Genomic DNA, 16,336 nt, shown 5'->3' with positions numbered 1-16,336 from the left:
GAGGGATCAGAGTCACCTCAGCAACCCGGGCCCCACAATGCTGGTCACCAGCCTACTCGCAAAGGTGCCCCCGGGGTGAATCTAGGACGGTGTCAGGCATGGAACTTTCATCCCGCTGACCCCTGAGCAAGGCGTGCTGTCCACAGCCTGGCCAGCCGTGCGTGGTGACCCCAGAGAAAAGTCTCCTGAATAGGCCGGACCAAATGAAGTTTCTCGAGAGTTCAAGATGCCGCTCTGTCTAACGTTCATTGATTTAAAGAAGGCCTTCGATTCTGAAGACTGAAGATTGAGACTGAAGCGGTCATCGAAGCCCTGGCCAAACAGGGCGTTCAAACCCAGTACATCAGGATCCTCCGAGGGCTGTATTACAGATTCAGCACCAGGATCTCACCATTCTACAAGGAAGTGATCATTGATGTAAAGAGAGGGGTGATACCATTTCACCGAAACTCTTCAGTGCCACCCTCGAGAACGTCATGCAACAACTGGAATGGGAAGGAATGGGAGTGAAGATAGACAGTCGGCAACTACACCACCTCCGCTTCGCTGATGACATCGTTCTCATAACACCAAACATTAGCCAAGCGGCACAAATGCTGGCCAACTTCGACCTCGAGTGTGGAAAGGTCGGACTGCAGCTGAATCTCACCAAGACAATGTTCATGAAAAATGAACTAGTCCCTGATGCTCCATTTGCTCTCAGTGGAAGGAACATCTCTGAATGCAGCAGCATTCAGAACAGAAGAAAGAGAGCAGCATGGAACGCCTTCAAGAGCATAAAAGAAGTGGTTAAGAGGATGAAGAACCTCCAGCTCCAGGCACATCTTTACAATTCCACCGTTCTTCCTACACTAACATATGCCTCAGAGACCTGGGCCCTACGCAAACAGGATGAGAATGCTATTAGGGTATCCCAAAGAGGAATTGGAAGAGCTATGCTTGGAGTATCACATCTCACTCAACTGAGAGAAGGAATCCGGAGTTCCAACCTCTGTGGACAATCAAGAATCAGGGACGCTGTCTCGTTTGCCAACGCGTCAAAAATCAGATGGGCTGGACACGTAATGCGATTCAGAGACAACTGCCGGACTAGAGTTGTGACCAACTGGATTCCACAAGACGTCAAAAGACCACGTAGCCGCCCACCTACGAGATGGTCAGACTTCTTCGTCAAGACCCTGAACGAATGGTTTCAGGCCTTCCTGTTCCTGAAGCGAGCAGATGCCGTTGGGCTACACTAGCATGCGACAAGGATGAATGGAGATGTTACTGGCACCCGCTCGAGCAAATCAAAGATCAACAGGATGACAAGTGACAAGTGAACAGGCCAGACCAAATAAGGTGGAAACTGAGGTGTTCTGGCAGCGTTTGTTCACAGGTGAGCTCCGTCCTAAGTTCTGGCTTCTGCACATATCAGGGTGCTCGTGAGTCCCTGGGCTGACCTTGTATCCCCCGACCCTGGGGGATCCCAGAGACACGAGGCCGCCTCTCGCCCTTCCCTGCAGTAACTTCTCTGACAGGTGCCCGATGTCAGATGGATCCCAAACCCAGTGGCTGGCACATCCTGTTCATTTCCCGGGAAGATGACAACGCTCTGCACGTCTGGGGCTGCTTAAAAATACCCCAGGGGCAGAAACTGGCTGCTTTCTGGAACGTTCCAGCCCTCTCCAGAGCCAGAATGCAATTCCAACACGGACAAAGAAAGCTCCCTGGCAGTGCCAGGCTCTGCCCGTGGCAAGGACCTGGAATGGGAAGCCCAGGTGACGAAACCCGCTGCACAACACCTTCTAAGGAGGAGCAAGGGTGGCCCAGGAGGAACCTGCCGGCCACCGGCTCTCCTGGGGTGATGCCTCTGTCAGAGCGTCAGCGAGAGACACCCCAGCACGCCCCAGCCACCTCACGACTCGCGGGAGCCCGGTCACAGCACAGAGTCCTGTGGCCTGTCCACAGGAACCAGAGGCAGAAGGGAACCCGGGATGGACAGCAAAATTCCTTCCAGGGACATTCAGGAACAAAAATGTCCCCACGCCCTGCCGGGGGTTCCTCAGCACGTGGAGACAAGCAACAGGACGTGACTTATCTGCCGGAGGGAGAGGAGCCCGTAACCGAGCACGAGAGTGCTCAGTCCTGTGTCCCGGCTGCGTCCTCACCGTTCGAGGGCTCTGTGGGGCCCGGGCGGCACCCCTGTTTCCTGACAGAGCCTCCCAGCCCTCTGGAGGCCGAGCGAGCTGGGGTGCCTTGTAACAGAGAGCCTGGAAACGAGCCTAGTCAAAATATATTTCAAAACATTTGGTGTTTTCTAGAGCGACAAAATGTCAGTAGAGCTGGATGCAAGCATCACGCCTCGTCTGGGAACGACTCCTTGGCTATCACTCGGTTTGGCGGGGCGGGGGGGCGGGGGGGAGAAAACATGAGAACTGAGTACCATGTCTGTGGCCCTTTCCCTCCCCCAGGGACGGACCCCTCTGAGCTGGGGCGCTCCTGGGGCCAGATGCCATCAGGACTCTCTTGTCCCTCGACTGTCCCCATCCCACTAGCCATGGAGTCTGCGAGTCACCAGCTCAGGGGGGACTGGAGAGAAGTGCCTGGACCCCAGCCTCCCTCTAACAGAAAACCAACTCTCTCCCCCCCTCTCTCCCCCCTTTCTCCCCCTCTCTTATTCTCTCTCTCCCTCTGTTCTCACTCCCTCTTCTCTCCCTCTCCCTCTTCTCTCCCTCTCCCTCTGACTCCCTCTCTCCATTTCTCTTTCTTCTCTCTCCCTCTCTTCTCTCTCTTCTTCTCTTCTCTCTCCCTCTCTCCCTTCCTCTCTCTCCTTCTCTCCCTCCCTCTCCCCCTCTCCCTCTCTTTCTCCTTCTCTCTCCCTCCCTCTCCCTCTCTCTCCCTCTTTCTCCCTCTCTCCGTTTCTCTCTCTTCTCTCTCCCTCTCTTCTCTCTCTTCTTCTCTTCTCTCTCCCTCTCTCCCTTCCTCTCCCTCTTCTCTCCCTCCCTCTCCCCCTCTCCCTCTCTTTCTCCTTCTCTCTCCCTCCCTCTCCCTCTCTCTCTCCCTCTTCTCGCTCTTCCTCTCTTCTCTCCCTCCCTCTTTCTCCCTCTCTCTCTCCCTCTCTCTCTACCGCTCTGTCTCTCTCTCTTCCCTCTCTCCTCTTTCTCTCTCTCCCTCTTTCTCTCTCTCTTCCTCTCTTCTCTCCTTCCCTCTTTCTCCCTCTTTCTCCCTCTCTCTCCCTCTCTCTCTACCTCTCTCTCTCTTCCCTCTCTCCTCTTTCTCTCTCCCTTTCTCTCTCTCTCCCTCTTTCTCTCTCTCTCTCTCACACACACACACACACCTCATGAGCCTTGACCAACCAACAACCACACACCACCTTGATGCTCTTTGCCCCAAAGCCCCGGTTGGTTTCCAAATGGTGAGAGGAGGCCAGGACGATGCCCAGATACATAGTCAGGGGTGGAGGCGCCCAGGGAGGGAAGGAGTGACCGGAGGAGAGACCAAGGGGGCAGGGGAGCTTGAAGGCTACGGGTTCTTTCCCAGAGAAGGGTGATCCCTGAGCTACACTGCCAGTATGGTAGCCATTGGCCAGGGGGGAGGAAGGGAGATTTATGTTTAATAGCACTGTTAACACTGTCGTCCTGTTGTTCATCAATTTGCTCGAGCGGGTACCAGTAACGTCTCCATAGGACTGGGGTGATAGCACAGCGGGTAGGGCGTTTGCCTTGCATGCAGCTGACCCGAGTTTGATTCCTCCTTCCCTCTTGGAGATCCCGGCAAGCTACCCAGAGTATCTCACCCGCATGGCAGAGCCTAGCAAGCTCCCCGTGGCGTGTTGGATATGCCAAAACCAGTCAGAAGTCTCACAATGGAGACGTTATGTCTGATAACGTTCAAATTTCATAATAACTCCCTGGTCATGTTAGCCTGGGTTTCAGATGCCACAGGGCCGTGCGGGGCTGGGGCTGCCCTCGCAGACAGGCCAGCAGAGCGTTCCTTCGCGTGGAGCTGCTGTCACTCGAGTCTCCGTCCCCTGCTTCCTCCTCAGGACGCGGAGGCAGAGGCAGGGAGAGCTGCAGGGCACAAGCCCACCCAGGGCACAGAGCCAGGAGCGAGGGGCAGTCCCTGGGGGCGGGTGAGTGTCAGCGAGCCGACAGCAAGGGTCAGAGACCCCCCCCCCACCAGGAAGAGACGCCTGCGAGGGGAGAGAGCAGAGAGACAGGCTGCCCGAGAGGCCACCCGGGGGAGCACGGCCAGGCAGGGGTAGCCACAGTACTGGCCACTTCAGGGTGGCTTGTATGACAGGGTCTGCACGCTGCTCCAGGACCCGGGTCCCTTCTGAGCTGGGGAGAGAAGCGGGGGGGGGGGAGTTGTTCTGATCTTTACCCCGTGCTGTGGGGGGCACCGGGTGGGGGGGAAGTGACCGCTCCCCTGCTTCGGTCAGCGCCAGGTTCCAGGGCAAGCACACACTGATCACAGGGGGCAGCTGCGGGCGCCGCCTGGCACCTGCTTCTGTCCCCTGGAAGGGATCCTGTCTTTCACCACCATTGGGTGGCCACAACCCGGAGCTGTGTCCCCGAGGCCATCCCCACCCATCCCCGGAGCCCGGGGTTGGCTCTCCACAGCCGCACATGGCCCCCGCTGGCAGGGGGCGGGGACTCGGCACAGAACTGCAGGGAGCAGACCAGACCTTTGCACTGGGCAGGGGGCATCGTGCCAGCCCACACTTGGGTGCTGTTTGGCCGCCACTCCTGGAGACACTGCCCCCGGGGATTGTGGGAGTGACGGTGGGGGGAGGAGGTAGGGCTTGGGGACCCGGCGCCTCGGCCCGAAGCCCGATTTCACCCCCTTCCACTAGAGCCCAGGGGATGCAGCCTGCACCGGCTGCCCAGGACGGGGGTGTTCTGAGAAAGGCGGGGAGCGGGGGAGGGGAGGAACCCAGAACTCAGAGCGCCCAGCTGCCGGCCTCTACCTCCCCCGGCCGTGCGACCCTGGGCAACCTACAGAAGCTGTGGAGTGGCAGTAGGAGCCCCGCCACGGGGAGCAGGAATGGGCCGAATGGAAGCTGAGGGAGTGCACACGTGGGGGTGGGCCCAGGCTCAGGGGACAGTCTCAGTGCCTTCACCATAGGTTGCTACGGCTTAGAAGGAAGATCAGACTATCCTGCCTTAGGGAGTAACCACAAGCTACTTGCTCCTGCTCCCACACCACGCCTGAGAGCAGCGAGCGGGTGAGGACCCTCGGAGCCTTCGTGGACCAGTCATCCCTGGGTTAAGACTGATTTTCTAACAGGGAACCGTGAAAGGGGAGAAGCAGGAAAGTCACTCACGTGGCCTTGGAGTCTTTGGTGAAGAAGACACATTCCCGTTTCTTAAAGTTCGCTTGAATGAAGTTCACCAAGTCCTTGGGAGAAAGAGCATCAAAAAACAACAGCTTTTGGATTCATCCTCCACCCCCGCTGCTGTTGGTGAGGATTAAATAGGGCCAATCTGTGGCGAAGGGCCTGAGACTGGACCCCGTTCTCGTAGCGCCCCACATCCTCGGTGTGTTCAAGACACATGCCCTTTTGTTATTTTAAAGAGTTTTCCATTTCGAGTTCTGAAACTAGATGCAACCATGTTCTAAAAGTGACTTGGAGTTCTCTTGTAATAAATGTCATCACGCACATATAAATCATGTTCTCTCTCGAAGGCTCCAGGAGGATGGGAGCATTTGTCAGTAGCTCAGCATCAATAATGTATTCGTGCAGACTCTCATTGCTCCTGCCTCTGCCTTTCGAAAGGAGATATATTCCAAAGGCTCCCCCCAGGGCAGTATCAATCCTCCCAAGGGCAATGTGGTAAGGCATATCTGGAACCTAATTCTGACAGGCAGCCACAAGCCTTTATAAGCCAAAAGCTTCCCTTTAAGTTGGCAGGAGCAAACCACTTTTCAATAGCTGAAAAACACTTTGAAAATACCTAGACTCCTCCAAGTGGGAGAAGAGTTTTGCAAGACCCATGATTCATCACAGGACTGATAAACAGAGTCTGTGAAGAAGCTGCTGATCCGGGTGAGAGCCATAGACGGCAGGTAGGGCGTGTGCCTTGCTGGGGGTCACTCTGGTTCAGCATCCCCGATGTTGGGGATCCAGCCCCCAAGCACCACCAGGAGTAATCCCTGAGTGCAGAACCTGGAGTAACTCCTGCGCCTTGCTGGGTGTGGGCCGCCCCAAACCAAAACCAAACGAGAAAATAAAGAGGCACAAATCCCTAAGGATTCGGCCAGGGATGGGGCGGAGGGAGGGAGCACTTGCCCTGATTGGGATCCCCAGCATCTCAAAACACAAAACCAGAAGCCAAGCAGAGAGACTGAGACCGGTCTAGCAGAAAAGGGGACGTGGCATGAGCAGGCCTGGGGTGGATAACAACAGGGAGGTCACGGGCAAACGTGTGGGTCAAATGCCCCGTGCCACCAGGAGGGACGCTAATGGGAGTGAGACCACCCAGCGCCTCTGCCCACCCGCCAGAGGCAGAAATGAAAAAGGCAGCGGAGAACCAGAGAGCCTCAGAGCTGGGGAGCACTGGTCTTTACGTGCAACGAGCCCGGGGGTGAACGCCGCACTGCACGGGGTTCCCTGAGCACCACCAAGAGGGACCCCCAAGCACAGAGGCGGGAGTCAGCCCCGAGCACAGCTGGGTGTGGCCCAAGACAAAAAAGCAAAAAAATATATCAAAAATATCTTTTGAGGGGCTGGAGCGATAGCACAGCGGGGAGGGCATTTGCCTTGCATGCAGCCGACCCGGGTTCGATTCCCAGCATCCCAAATAGTCCCCCAGCACTGCCAGGAGTAATTCCTGAGTGTAGAGCCAAGAGTAAGCCCTGTGCATGGCTGGGTGTGACCCGAAAAGCAAAAAAAAAAAATCTCTTTAGAAAAGTCATCGGCACCAGATGTGGATGATGGCGAGGCCCAGGGTGGACAAATGGCACAGCCACAGCAGACTGGGCACCACGGTCCCCAAAGCACCGCCCTGGGAGCAGGCGGTGTGGCCCCTGACCCCTGGCAGTGGCATTCAGCCCCGGGGGCTGTCCTGCAGGGCAGAGGAGGCGGCGGAGGCCGTGTGGGCACACAACTTCTTCTGCAGCGTGACAGAAGGCAGCGCCCGGCCAGCCCCGCCCCCCCCCAGCCCACCCTAGACCTTGCGCGGGCTGCAACACCCCCGCCTGGTCCCGGGGCTCAGAAGAAATGAGAGTCTGGGCCGGAGATGCGGGACAGAGGCGAGGGTGCTTGCTTCAGACACTACTGGCCCGGTTCCATCTCTGGTGCTCCATAGGGTCCCCAGAGTCAAGTTAGACCCCCAGGACCCCTTCGGGATCCCCCGAGCCCCAGCAGAGCGGTCCCTGAGCACAGAGCCAGGGTCAGCCCTGAGAACAGCTGGGTGAGGCCCCAGTCCAGCCCCAGCACCAAAGCTCTGGCAAGAAGACACCAGGCAGAATGAAAGGACGAAGACTCCAGAACATTCTCTAGGACAGAAGAGAGCTCGTCATGGAAGATCAAAATATGCATAGGGGGCTGGAGCAATAGCACAGCAGGGAGGGTGTTTGCCTTGCACATGGCCAACCCGGGTTCGATTCCCAGCATCCCATATGGTCCCCTGAGCATTGCCAGGAGTAATTCCCGAGTGCAGAGCCAGGAGTAACCCCTGTGCATCATCGGGTGTGACCCAAAAAGAAAAAATGCATAAACAAACAGAGCATTATTATTATTATTATTATTATTATTATTAATAATAATGCTTAGGCTGAGGACAAAGCAGCAGTTCCCAGCGGCACAAGGGGTCCTTGTCAGCAGAGGAAGGAGGGCAGGATAGGGCCGCTGCCCTGCTGACTGCATGGAGTCTGCCTCATTCATGTCAGGACCCGACACGCCTCCATACAATCATGTTAGAGGAACCACTGCTGACAGGACAGGAAGCCAGAGCTGCCACACGGAGAGACAGCGCAGCCGCTCGACCCCCCCGGCCCCCGCCCACGCTGCTATGCCATCCCCGAGAGAAGGACACGAGACCCCCTGGGCATGAACCTGCTTCTCTATATTCATGTCTTCCTTTTCAGGTTTGGGGGTGGGGGAGCTCACTCTGCCATGCTCAGGGATGACTCCTGAGCCTGTGCTCAGGGATGACTCCTGAGCCTGTGCTCAGGGATGACTCCTGGCAGGGCCAGGGATTGAACCTGCATCTCTGCGTGTTGACAAGCAGCCTCCCCGCTGTCCTCGCCGTCCTGGGCAGAACGGAAACGCTCTGTGATGGTACCCCCGAAACCCAGCTTTGTAGCAGTGCAGCTCGAGGCGAATGAATAAAAACAATAAAAGTAAATAGATGATCTCCCCAGAAGCTGCTCTGTGTGGAGGGTCCCCGCGGGCCAGTGGATACTCACGCTCTCGCTGTAGGACACATCGGTGCTCCGGGAGGCGCTGGAGTAGAGGGTGCGGGTGCTGTCCATGGTCCCGTTCCGGCGGCTGCGCATGCTCAGCCGGGCGCCGTCGAAGGACATGGTGTCCTGCGGAGAGGAGGGGGGTGGCCGCGGTCAGTGGCTGGAGCACAGCCCAGCACCCAGCTGCCCAGTCCTCGAGCCCTCTGCAGTGTCCCCCCTCTGTCCCCACCCCCAATGGGGGCGTTTGGTCCTCCCCACCCCCGCCCCAGGATGCCCTCTGGGAGCAGCTCAGTGCAGCCCACCCTGAGGCTCATGCGCCCACCTCTATGACTCTCCATGGGAGAGTCACGACCTGTCACGGGCAGTGTGACCAGGCCAGGCAGCATGGGGAGTCCACCAAGAGAGAGACACACACCCCCTGGACCCTGGCCAGGGGCCTAAAGGGCACCCAAGACTCAAATAGAGCTGCAGGGGGCGCTTGAAGGCCTTAAACCGGCCACTCACCCTTGCAGCAGCCCCCAGCCAAGGAGATGCCTCAGCTGCCCACCGGGCCTACCCAGACATCCCCCTGCCCCTCTGGCAGGGAATCCCCTCTCCTTTGCCCCAAGAGCAACTCTGTACCCCAAGAGTGGAGATGGGAGAGAAGCTTCTAGAACCAGCCTCATCCTTCCTCCCTGGCCTCCTCCACTCCCTCCCCCTCACACCACACTCCGGGTCCCCTCTCCTGACCCACTTCACCTCTCCACGTCCTGCTGGCTTCCGGCCGGCCAATGCCCACCCCTCTGCCTCCAGCGCCTGCTCCCCACCCCCTGCCCATCGGTCTGGAACCTTCTCCCCCAAGCCCTCGCCATCAGCCTTTCTCCTGCCCAGCCCCCAGAGTGCAGCTTAGACACGGTTCAGCAGGCCAGGGCCGATGCCCTGCAGCCCTCTGTCCGGCCCGCCCCACTGCCTGCCCTGCTACTGCCACTCGGTCACTAAAGCTTAATGCGGCCCTGGCTCCACGCACAGAGAGATCTCGGCCATTGTCCACTGAATTCACAGCGGCACAGAGATGCTGCAAGGATCTGTCCCATGCCTGGAAGGTTCTGGGAATTGGGTTCTGGAATCAGATCCCCAGCACTGCTGAGTATAGCTTGATAGAGCCCCCAAATGTCAACAGGAGTTGGGGGGAGCACCTACTAAAAAGGGAAAAAAGCATCCTGCTGCTCGAGAGGAATAAATAACGTATCCCCCTACTTCCTAGCTTCAGAAAAGGCAACGACGGCTCCTCTGCTCCTGGACGTCCATGACCCCAGGGGCCCACTAACTAATTTCAGAACCCAGCGGCTTCTTGCAGAAATGCCTCTAGACTGTGAACTAAGCTACGGCCCCATGCCGCCCCGGGTGGGGAAAGGTTTTTGTCCCTCGGCCTCTCCTTTCAGCGGCAGCGGCGTGGCAACCGCCATCTTTTAGAGCCCACTAAACAGAGGTACGAGCTTGCAGTGACGCGACTTTTGGCAGAAATTTCTCTGGACTTTATTACTAAACCACCAGAAATGTTGCAGCCGTGTGACCTCACATGCTCTTCATTCTCAGCAATGGAAGACAAATTATCAAAGGATGCCTTTTCGGCAGGTCTGATTGTTGGGGGGAAATTCTAAATAATAATAGGGAGTTTTCTGTTGAAATATGAATGTAATCAAAGTAAAGAGAGTAAAGTGAAGGTCATCAGCCACACAGGCAGGTGGGGGGTGGGAGGGGGGTATACTGGGGTTCTTGGTGGTGGAACACGTGCACTGGTGAAGGGATGGGTGTTTGAGCATTGTATGGCTGAGACTTAAACCTGAAAGCTTTGTGATTGTTCTCACCGTGATTCAATTTTTAAAAGAATGGCCAAGGCAAGGGCAGAGCCCCAGCCTACTGCCCAGGTCAGCCTGAGTCCAGGCCACAGAGACTAGAAACTCCTTCAGCTGCTCTGAAGAGAAAAGTTGGTGCAGGCTGGTTAAAGCCACACGTTGTCTTTTTTTTTTTTTAACTTGTCTCCCCAGGCGCTGGCAGGATAGAATTAATTGGTGCTTTACATACATTACTGGGAGACCGCAGATCAATCGCCATGGCGTGTACTATGATCCCCATACAGCAAAGTGCTTCTAAGTAGGGCACGATGGTCAGGAAACAGTTTCATTTGCTTGACGATGAAAAAAAAAAAAAAACAACTGCTTGTTTTGTTGCAATGGAAAAAGTGTCATTTTCGCTTTTAGCCCATAGAGAAAGGGAAAGCTGAGAGCAAGGAGCACCAGCACCCGTTCTGGCATCAAATGCTCTCCCACCGGGCAGCTAGAAACCACTTTCCAGGCTCGGGAGCTGGACAAACAGAGAGGTTAGGGGGGAGGACACTGCTCCAGGCTGAGCGGCCAGCAGGGCCTCAGGAATGGGTCTGGATGGAGGGGAGAGGGTTCAGGGTGTCCCCTCCCCAGCAAGACCCACTGAAGAAGGAAAGTAGGATGACAGCCAGGAGCCGGGAGAGGGATGAAGGGTAAATTGCAGACTCCTTACATGCTAAGGAAGAGGACTAAAATCAGAAGGTGGCTCAGAGGGCTGAAGTGCCTGCCCTACCCCGCGAGTCCACCTTATTCCCACACAGCCCTGCCTGGGTATGGGCTGGGCAGCCCCTATGTAGAAACAACGTAATCCGAATAAATAAGCAATGAACTAAAATTAAATCACAGTGCTTGTGCGAACAATTCAAAGCAATAGAAAAATGAATGAAAGGCAAAGGCCCAAGTCTGCCAAATGGGGGCGACAACTCCCTCCGAACACACTAAGCTTCCTCTGTACCAAAAAGAGAAAAATCACAGTCCGACAGCAATGTGGGACCCGCGCTTCCGGACCGGGAATTCCAAATAGATAGGTGCTCTACTCTGATTGGGCAGTTGGGACAGGTTCTCTCATATGATTGGGTGAGTGGGATGCATGCTGTCACGTGATTGGATGAGTGAGCGGATGCTCTCAGACCATAGAGCAAGCGAGGCGTATGATTGGAGGACACAGAAGCTACCTGCAAAGCAACTGGGCCATCAGGCACAAGACATTTGAAAAGGTCAGACTTGACACCCTGACCTGCCACTGGATATTAGTTTCGTGGGAAAAAGACAATGATGTAGTTTTTACCCGCAGAAGAACAAGACGTCCAGAAAGAGTAGGAGGATAGTGGGGATGAATTATAATGACATACACAGAGCATTATAATTCACTGGGTGGGATTATAATGAAATCTCTGATTTTATTTAATTTATTATTATTATTATTATTTGCTTTTTTTGGTCACACCCGGCAATGCACAGTAACAATAACAGATCTCATTTCACTGACTCTGACCCTGAAAAGAGCCTCCAATTGTTGGGAAAGACGAGTAAGGGGAGACTGCTAGTATCTCAGGGCTGGGACTAATGGAGACGTTACTGGTGCCCACTCGAGTAGATCGATGAACAACAGGATGACAGTGATACAGTGATACTCCTGGCTCTGCACTCAGGAATCACTCCTGGCAGTGCTGGGGGGCCATATGGGATACTGGGAATTGAACCCGGGTTGGCCGTATGCAAGGCAAACGCCCTCCACTCCGTACTATCACTCCAGCCCCAATCTCTGATTTTAGACACAACACGGATTCTATCCTGCCCGTGACCCTGCAGTTCTGACCCTCTCTGCTTCCCCTTGGACATTCAGCAGGACCCTATGACGCCTCTGGGGACAGCAGCCACACACCCCCGCACCACGTGCATGAAACATTGCCAAAGGGCACAGGTGGGTGTTAGCCCACTGGGAGGAGAGTAACAGGCCTTCAGGGTCATGCCCACATTTTTGCTCTTCACCAAAATCAAATTTGTAGCTCGTGTCCCTCGGAAAATACAGCTGATGCCCAGGAAACCTCCCTAGAGGCTGGACCAGGGGAAGCTGGGGTGAGCCCAGGCACCTGGGAACCAAGTTGACAGCTTTCTAGCTGTGGGACCATGTTTCAGCCTCCGGGGAGGAACCCGGGAGGAAGCTGGAGGTGGACGGCAAATGCCGAGGGAAACCGCCCCTCTCAGCCCATGCGTGCCCCCCGCCCCAGACAGGGAATCGGGTTCCAATTCACCACCCGTCTGATTTTGTCGGGACCGTCTGGCATTGCCCACCCCAGCCTCCACCCTGACCTGAGGCTCTGCCGGCCCAGAGCAGAGGCTGATGAGACACTGCCTGGGGGTTCGGGGCACCCCCCAACAGCCAAGCATAGAGTATGGTGTCACAGGGGGTGCCTCTGGCTGGGAGGGTCTCGGCGTCCCCTCCCCACAGCTGCGGGAAGCCCTGTCTTCACCATGTTCAATGCCCCCCATCTTGGAAGGTGCCCCTGGTGGATGGCAGGTTCTAACGGCCAAGGAAACGCTGCAATTATCTGGCCCCCGTGATCTGCACCCCTGCTCGGGTCTCTGGGGCTTGTCTCCTGAAAGGGAGGAGGGAGCCACCAGTCTAGGAACCTTCTGGATGGTCGACCAGAGCTGGGGTTCCTGCTGCGGGGGCTGGAAATACCCCCTCCACCTCCCGTCCCCGCGGCCTCTGAATTACATTCACGGAAGGAAACGTACCCGGAGCTACAGCAAAGCACAGACAGCGAACACCCCCGGGGGGCCACACCCAGTGGTGCTTGAGCCTGATGTTTGGGGTCATCCTCAGAGGTGTCTGGAGGCCCTTGGCGTGCTGAGGGTGGCACCTGGGGCTGCCCCATCACCATCTCCCCCGCCTGAGACACACACTTCAGCCTCCAGACGTTTAGACCTGCTGTGGGCGGAGAAGGCAGGACTGTCACTGCCTCTCTGGTGGGAGTATCGCAACCACACCCGGGGCCCGTGGAAGGAGCAACGGCAGAGGGGGCTGCCAGCTCCGAGCGCCACAGGTCGTGGTGACGTTAAGCTCGAGTCCGGCACGGTGGCAGTCATGCCTTTCCAGAGACTGTGTGTGTCAATCTGGCTCCTCCTGGGTGGGGACAAGCCCCTCGCCCTCAGCGCTGGGGGCTCGCCTGTAGCGCCCGTCACACTTAAGTTGGCGTAGAATGAGGAAGAGTCCATGAATCCATGAACTCAATTCCCGAAGGAGTCTCCTTGTAAATGCCCCGGGATGGGGAAGCAGGAAGGCTCTGGTTCCTGTCACGGGCCTTCAAGTACGTGACTCGGGGGACAACGAAAGAACTGTCCTTGCTTCTTGGACAACTACGTCAAGAGGAATCAAAGTAGTGGCCTCTAGAGAGGGAGCACAATGGGTGAGGCACTTGCTGGCCTTGCGTGTGGCCGGCCCGGGGCTATTCCCAACCTCACTCAATCCTGACACTGAGCACAGAGTCAGGAGTCAGTCCTGAGTGCTGTCCGGTGTGACCCAAACACCAAAATGGAGAAAAGAGGCGAGGAGAAGAGAAATTCATAGTAGAATCTCACCAAAAATTATTCATTGTTGGGGCCAGAGAATAGTTGATCAGGCTGGGGTTTGCATGTAGGAGTCTTGGGTTTAGTCCTTGATGTCACATGGTCCCCCAAGAGCTACTGGGATCAACCCCCCAGCACTGTAATCAGTAATTCCTGAATCCCACTGCGGGTGGCCCCCAAACTAACAAAATATTCTTTATGTGTGTGGTGGGGGGTGTGTCTGTTTGGGGTCACTCCCAGGTTCTGCCAAGGGATCACTCCTAGCTATGAAGTGCTCCCTGATTGATCATCTGGGATCGATCCCACGAGAGACAAAAAACCTTAATCCCTGTCCTGTCTCTTACCCCCTAATTCATTCTTGTACTGAAACAGGGAAATGAAGACTGAAGCAATCAAGGAACAAAACAGGGAGCAGGAAGGGGGTGCAGGGGCCAGGGGCACATGCCAGGACCATAGAAGAACCCAAGTTCCATCTCTAACATCACGTGCCCCCCAATGCAGACACACGCATGCATGTGTATTCACAAAGGGCAGCGGCGCTCTATCTCTCCTGCCGCCCGTGTTCGGTAATCTCACGCCGCTCCCCCACCCCGGGGAGGTCGATGGCAATAGGCAGGCGAAGGAAGGAATGAGGGCCAGGCTGGTCGGTCTCAATTGCAGTTTATGCAGTTTATTCCAATCCCCGTTCCCCTTCGGCTTCTCTCTCTCTCCAGCCTTTCTCACTCTCACTTCTGACTCTGACCCTTACTTCTGACTCTGACCCTTACTTCTGACTCTGACCCTTACTTCTGACTCTGATTCTCACTCACTTTGTGCTCTTTCTTTCCCCTGCTTCTGGCTCCGATGACTCCCTGATTCCCTTCCGCCTTGTGCTCTGCTTCTGTGTCTTCTCCCCTCACTTCTCCTACAGTCTTAGTGTACATAGCAATCACACAGGGTGGTGACACAAAGGGGGGTCAGAAAATTAACAAATCAACAAAGAGGGGTAAGACCACTCCTCCAGGAGATTAACAAAATGTCATCTAAGGAGATTACTCCAGATTATTAGGAGATCCCCTCAAGGGTGAGATCTAAACAAGGGTGTGTCGCTTCCTTCTTCCCTCAGCTAGTAATCCACTTAAGTAGCTATAGTAAATCTACTTCTAATATTTCTAACAATGTCATTCTGTATGAGCACAGTAAGAGATATATCAGACTTAAAGTTTGGCTCTTTCTCAGGATATTCACTATATATTCCAGACCACAGTCCTCAGGCCAGGTGAGTCTTCCTAACCCCAGCAAGGTCCTAGTCTTGTCGTTACTTTTGAATCATGACAGTATTTGTCTATGATCATGCCCTCAACTTATAGTTGAGTATTGTGGGGCTTTGACCTGGCCCATTTCGATGCCAGGGTAGCTCACAGCTTGCCCTGGGTCCATTCAGTCTCTCACTGGGACCATGCTTTTGGGGTGCTAGGAACTAAGGGCAACTGCGTCAAAAAAGCAGATGCCAGGAGTAAATATTATTCAGAGTCAATCAACTTATACAAGAACATAACATTAACTGTCTTCCTGTGTCCATACAGAAAGGACACTGCTTTAAGGTAAACTATGCAAAAGAGAGAAAAGCAATATTTAACTTACAAGTTCAATGTTCTAGAAGGATCTGATCTTATATATTAACAGAATCTGATCAGGGGAAAAGGTGATTAACTGGTTGGGGAGGAGAGCACAGAGAAGAGTTTACAGATAAACAGAGGAAAGGGAGTGTCTCCAGAGCACTTAAGCTCTCTGTGGCAAGGGAGGAAGGACAAACCAATGTTTTCCTACACACACACACACACACACACACACACACACACTCACACACACACACATGCATGCACGCACACTGCCAGATGTATCCCTGGAGGTCCCCAGCACGGCTGGTCCAAGCATCACGGTCTCACCAGGCCCAGTCACCGGCTGCGTACGCCAGGATGGCCAGAAGTGGCCCCACAACCTCTGAGCGCCAAAGACCCAAGAGACCAAAACAAACAAAAGAAAATACAAGCATGAGGTTGGGGTCCGGAAAAGCCGTGAAAGAGGCTGGATTCTTCCACACTGAGCCGCATCCTTAGCCCCCGTTGGCTCCGTTACTTGGTCTCTAAGAGGCATCGCCCCCTGGAGGTGACTGGGAGCTCTGCAGGGGGCTCGGTGCTCAGTGCTCTCTGCCGCCAGGACTAGTGTCAGGCCCTCCTGGAAGGGAGAGGAAGGGAGAGGGAGCTCTCGGGACCTGTGAGCACAGCCCGAGTTCCCTCCAGGGGACCTCACGTCTGCCCAGCCCAGCGCCTGGGGTGAGCGCAGGTCGAGGGAACTAGGAGGACGATCTAAAGGGCCAGGGACGCAGAAGGAGGCAAGCGAGAGGGGAGTGAGGGGAGGAGGGAAACGGGGGGGGGGGGGGAGGCAGACGCGTGGGGAGAACAGTGCCTTCCGGCAGCAGTTCTGAGCCCGGCGTGTTTCCGTTGCCCATGCCTGTAAGACGTTCTCCC

The 16,336-nt window shown here is 55.6% G+C and overlaps 1 protein-coding gene across 1 annotated transcript in view; it reads right to left on the bottom strand.

Annotated features, from left to right (window-relative positions):
* Positions 1–8,511, bottom strand: part of TRPM8 (transient receptor potential cation channel subfamily M member 8) — a 76,311-nt gene extending 67,800 nt beyond the window's left edge. Inside the window, exons 1-2 of the mRNA XM_004610822.2 lie at positions 8,395–8,511; positions 5,309–5,382 (exon numbers count right to left, since the gene is read on the bottom strand). Of these exons, the coding sequence (XP_004610879.1) occupies positions 5,309–5,382; positions 8,395–8,511 (191 nt within the window). The remainder of the gene's footprint in view (positions 1–5,308; positions 5,383–8,394) is intronic.
* Positions 8,512–16,336: the final 7,825 nt, after the last annotated feature.

This window comes from Sorex araneus, chromosome X, assembly GCF_027595985.1.
Source record: "Sorex araneus isolate mSorAra2 chromosome X, mSorAra2.pri, whole genome shotgun sequence".
In the NCBI taxonomy this organism is placed as follows: domain Eukaryota; kingdom Metazoa; phylum Chordata; class Mammalia; order Eulipotyphla; family Soricidae; genus Sorex; species Sorex araneus.
This window is presented reverse-complemented; position numbering and strand designations above follow the sequence as displayed.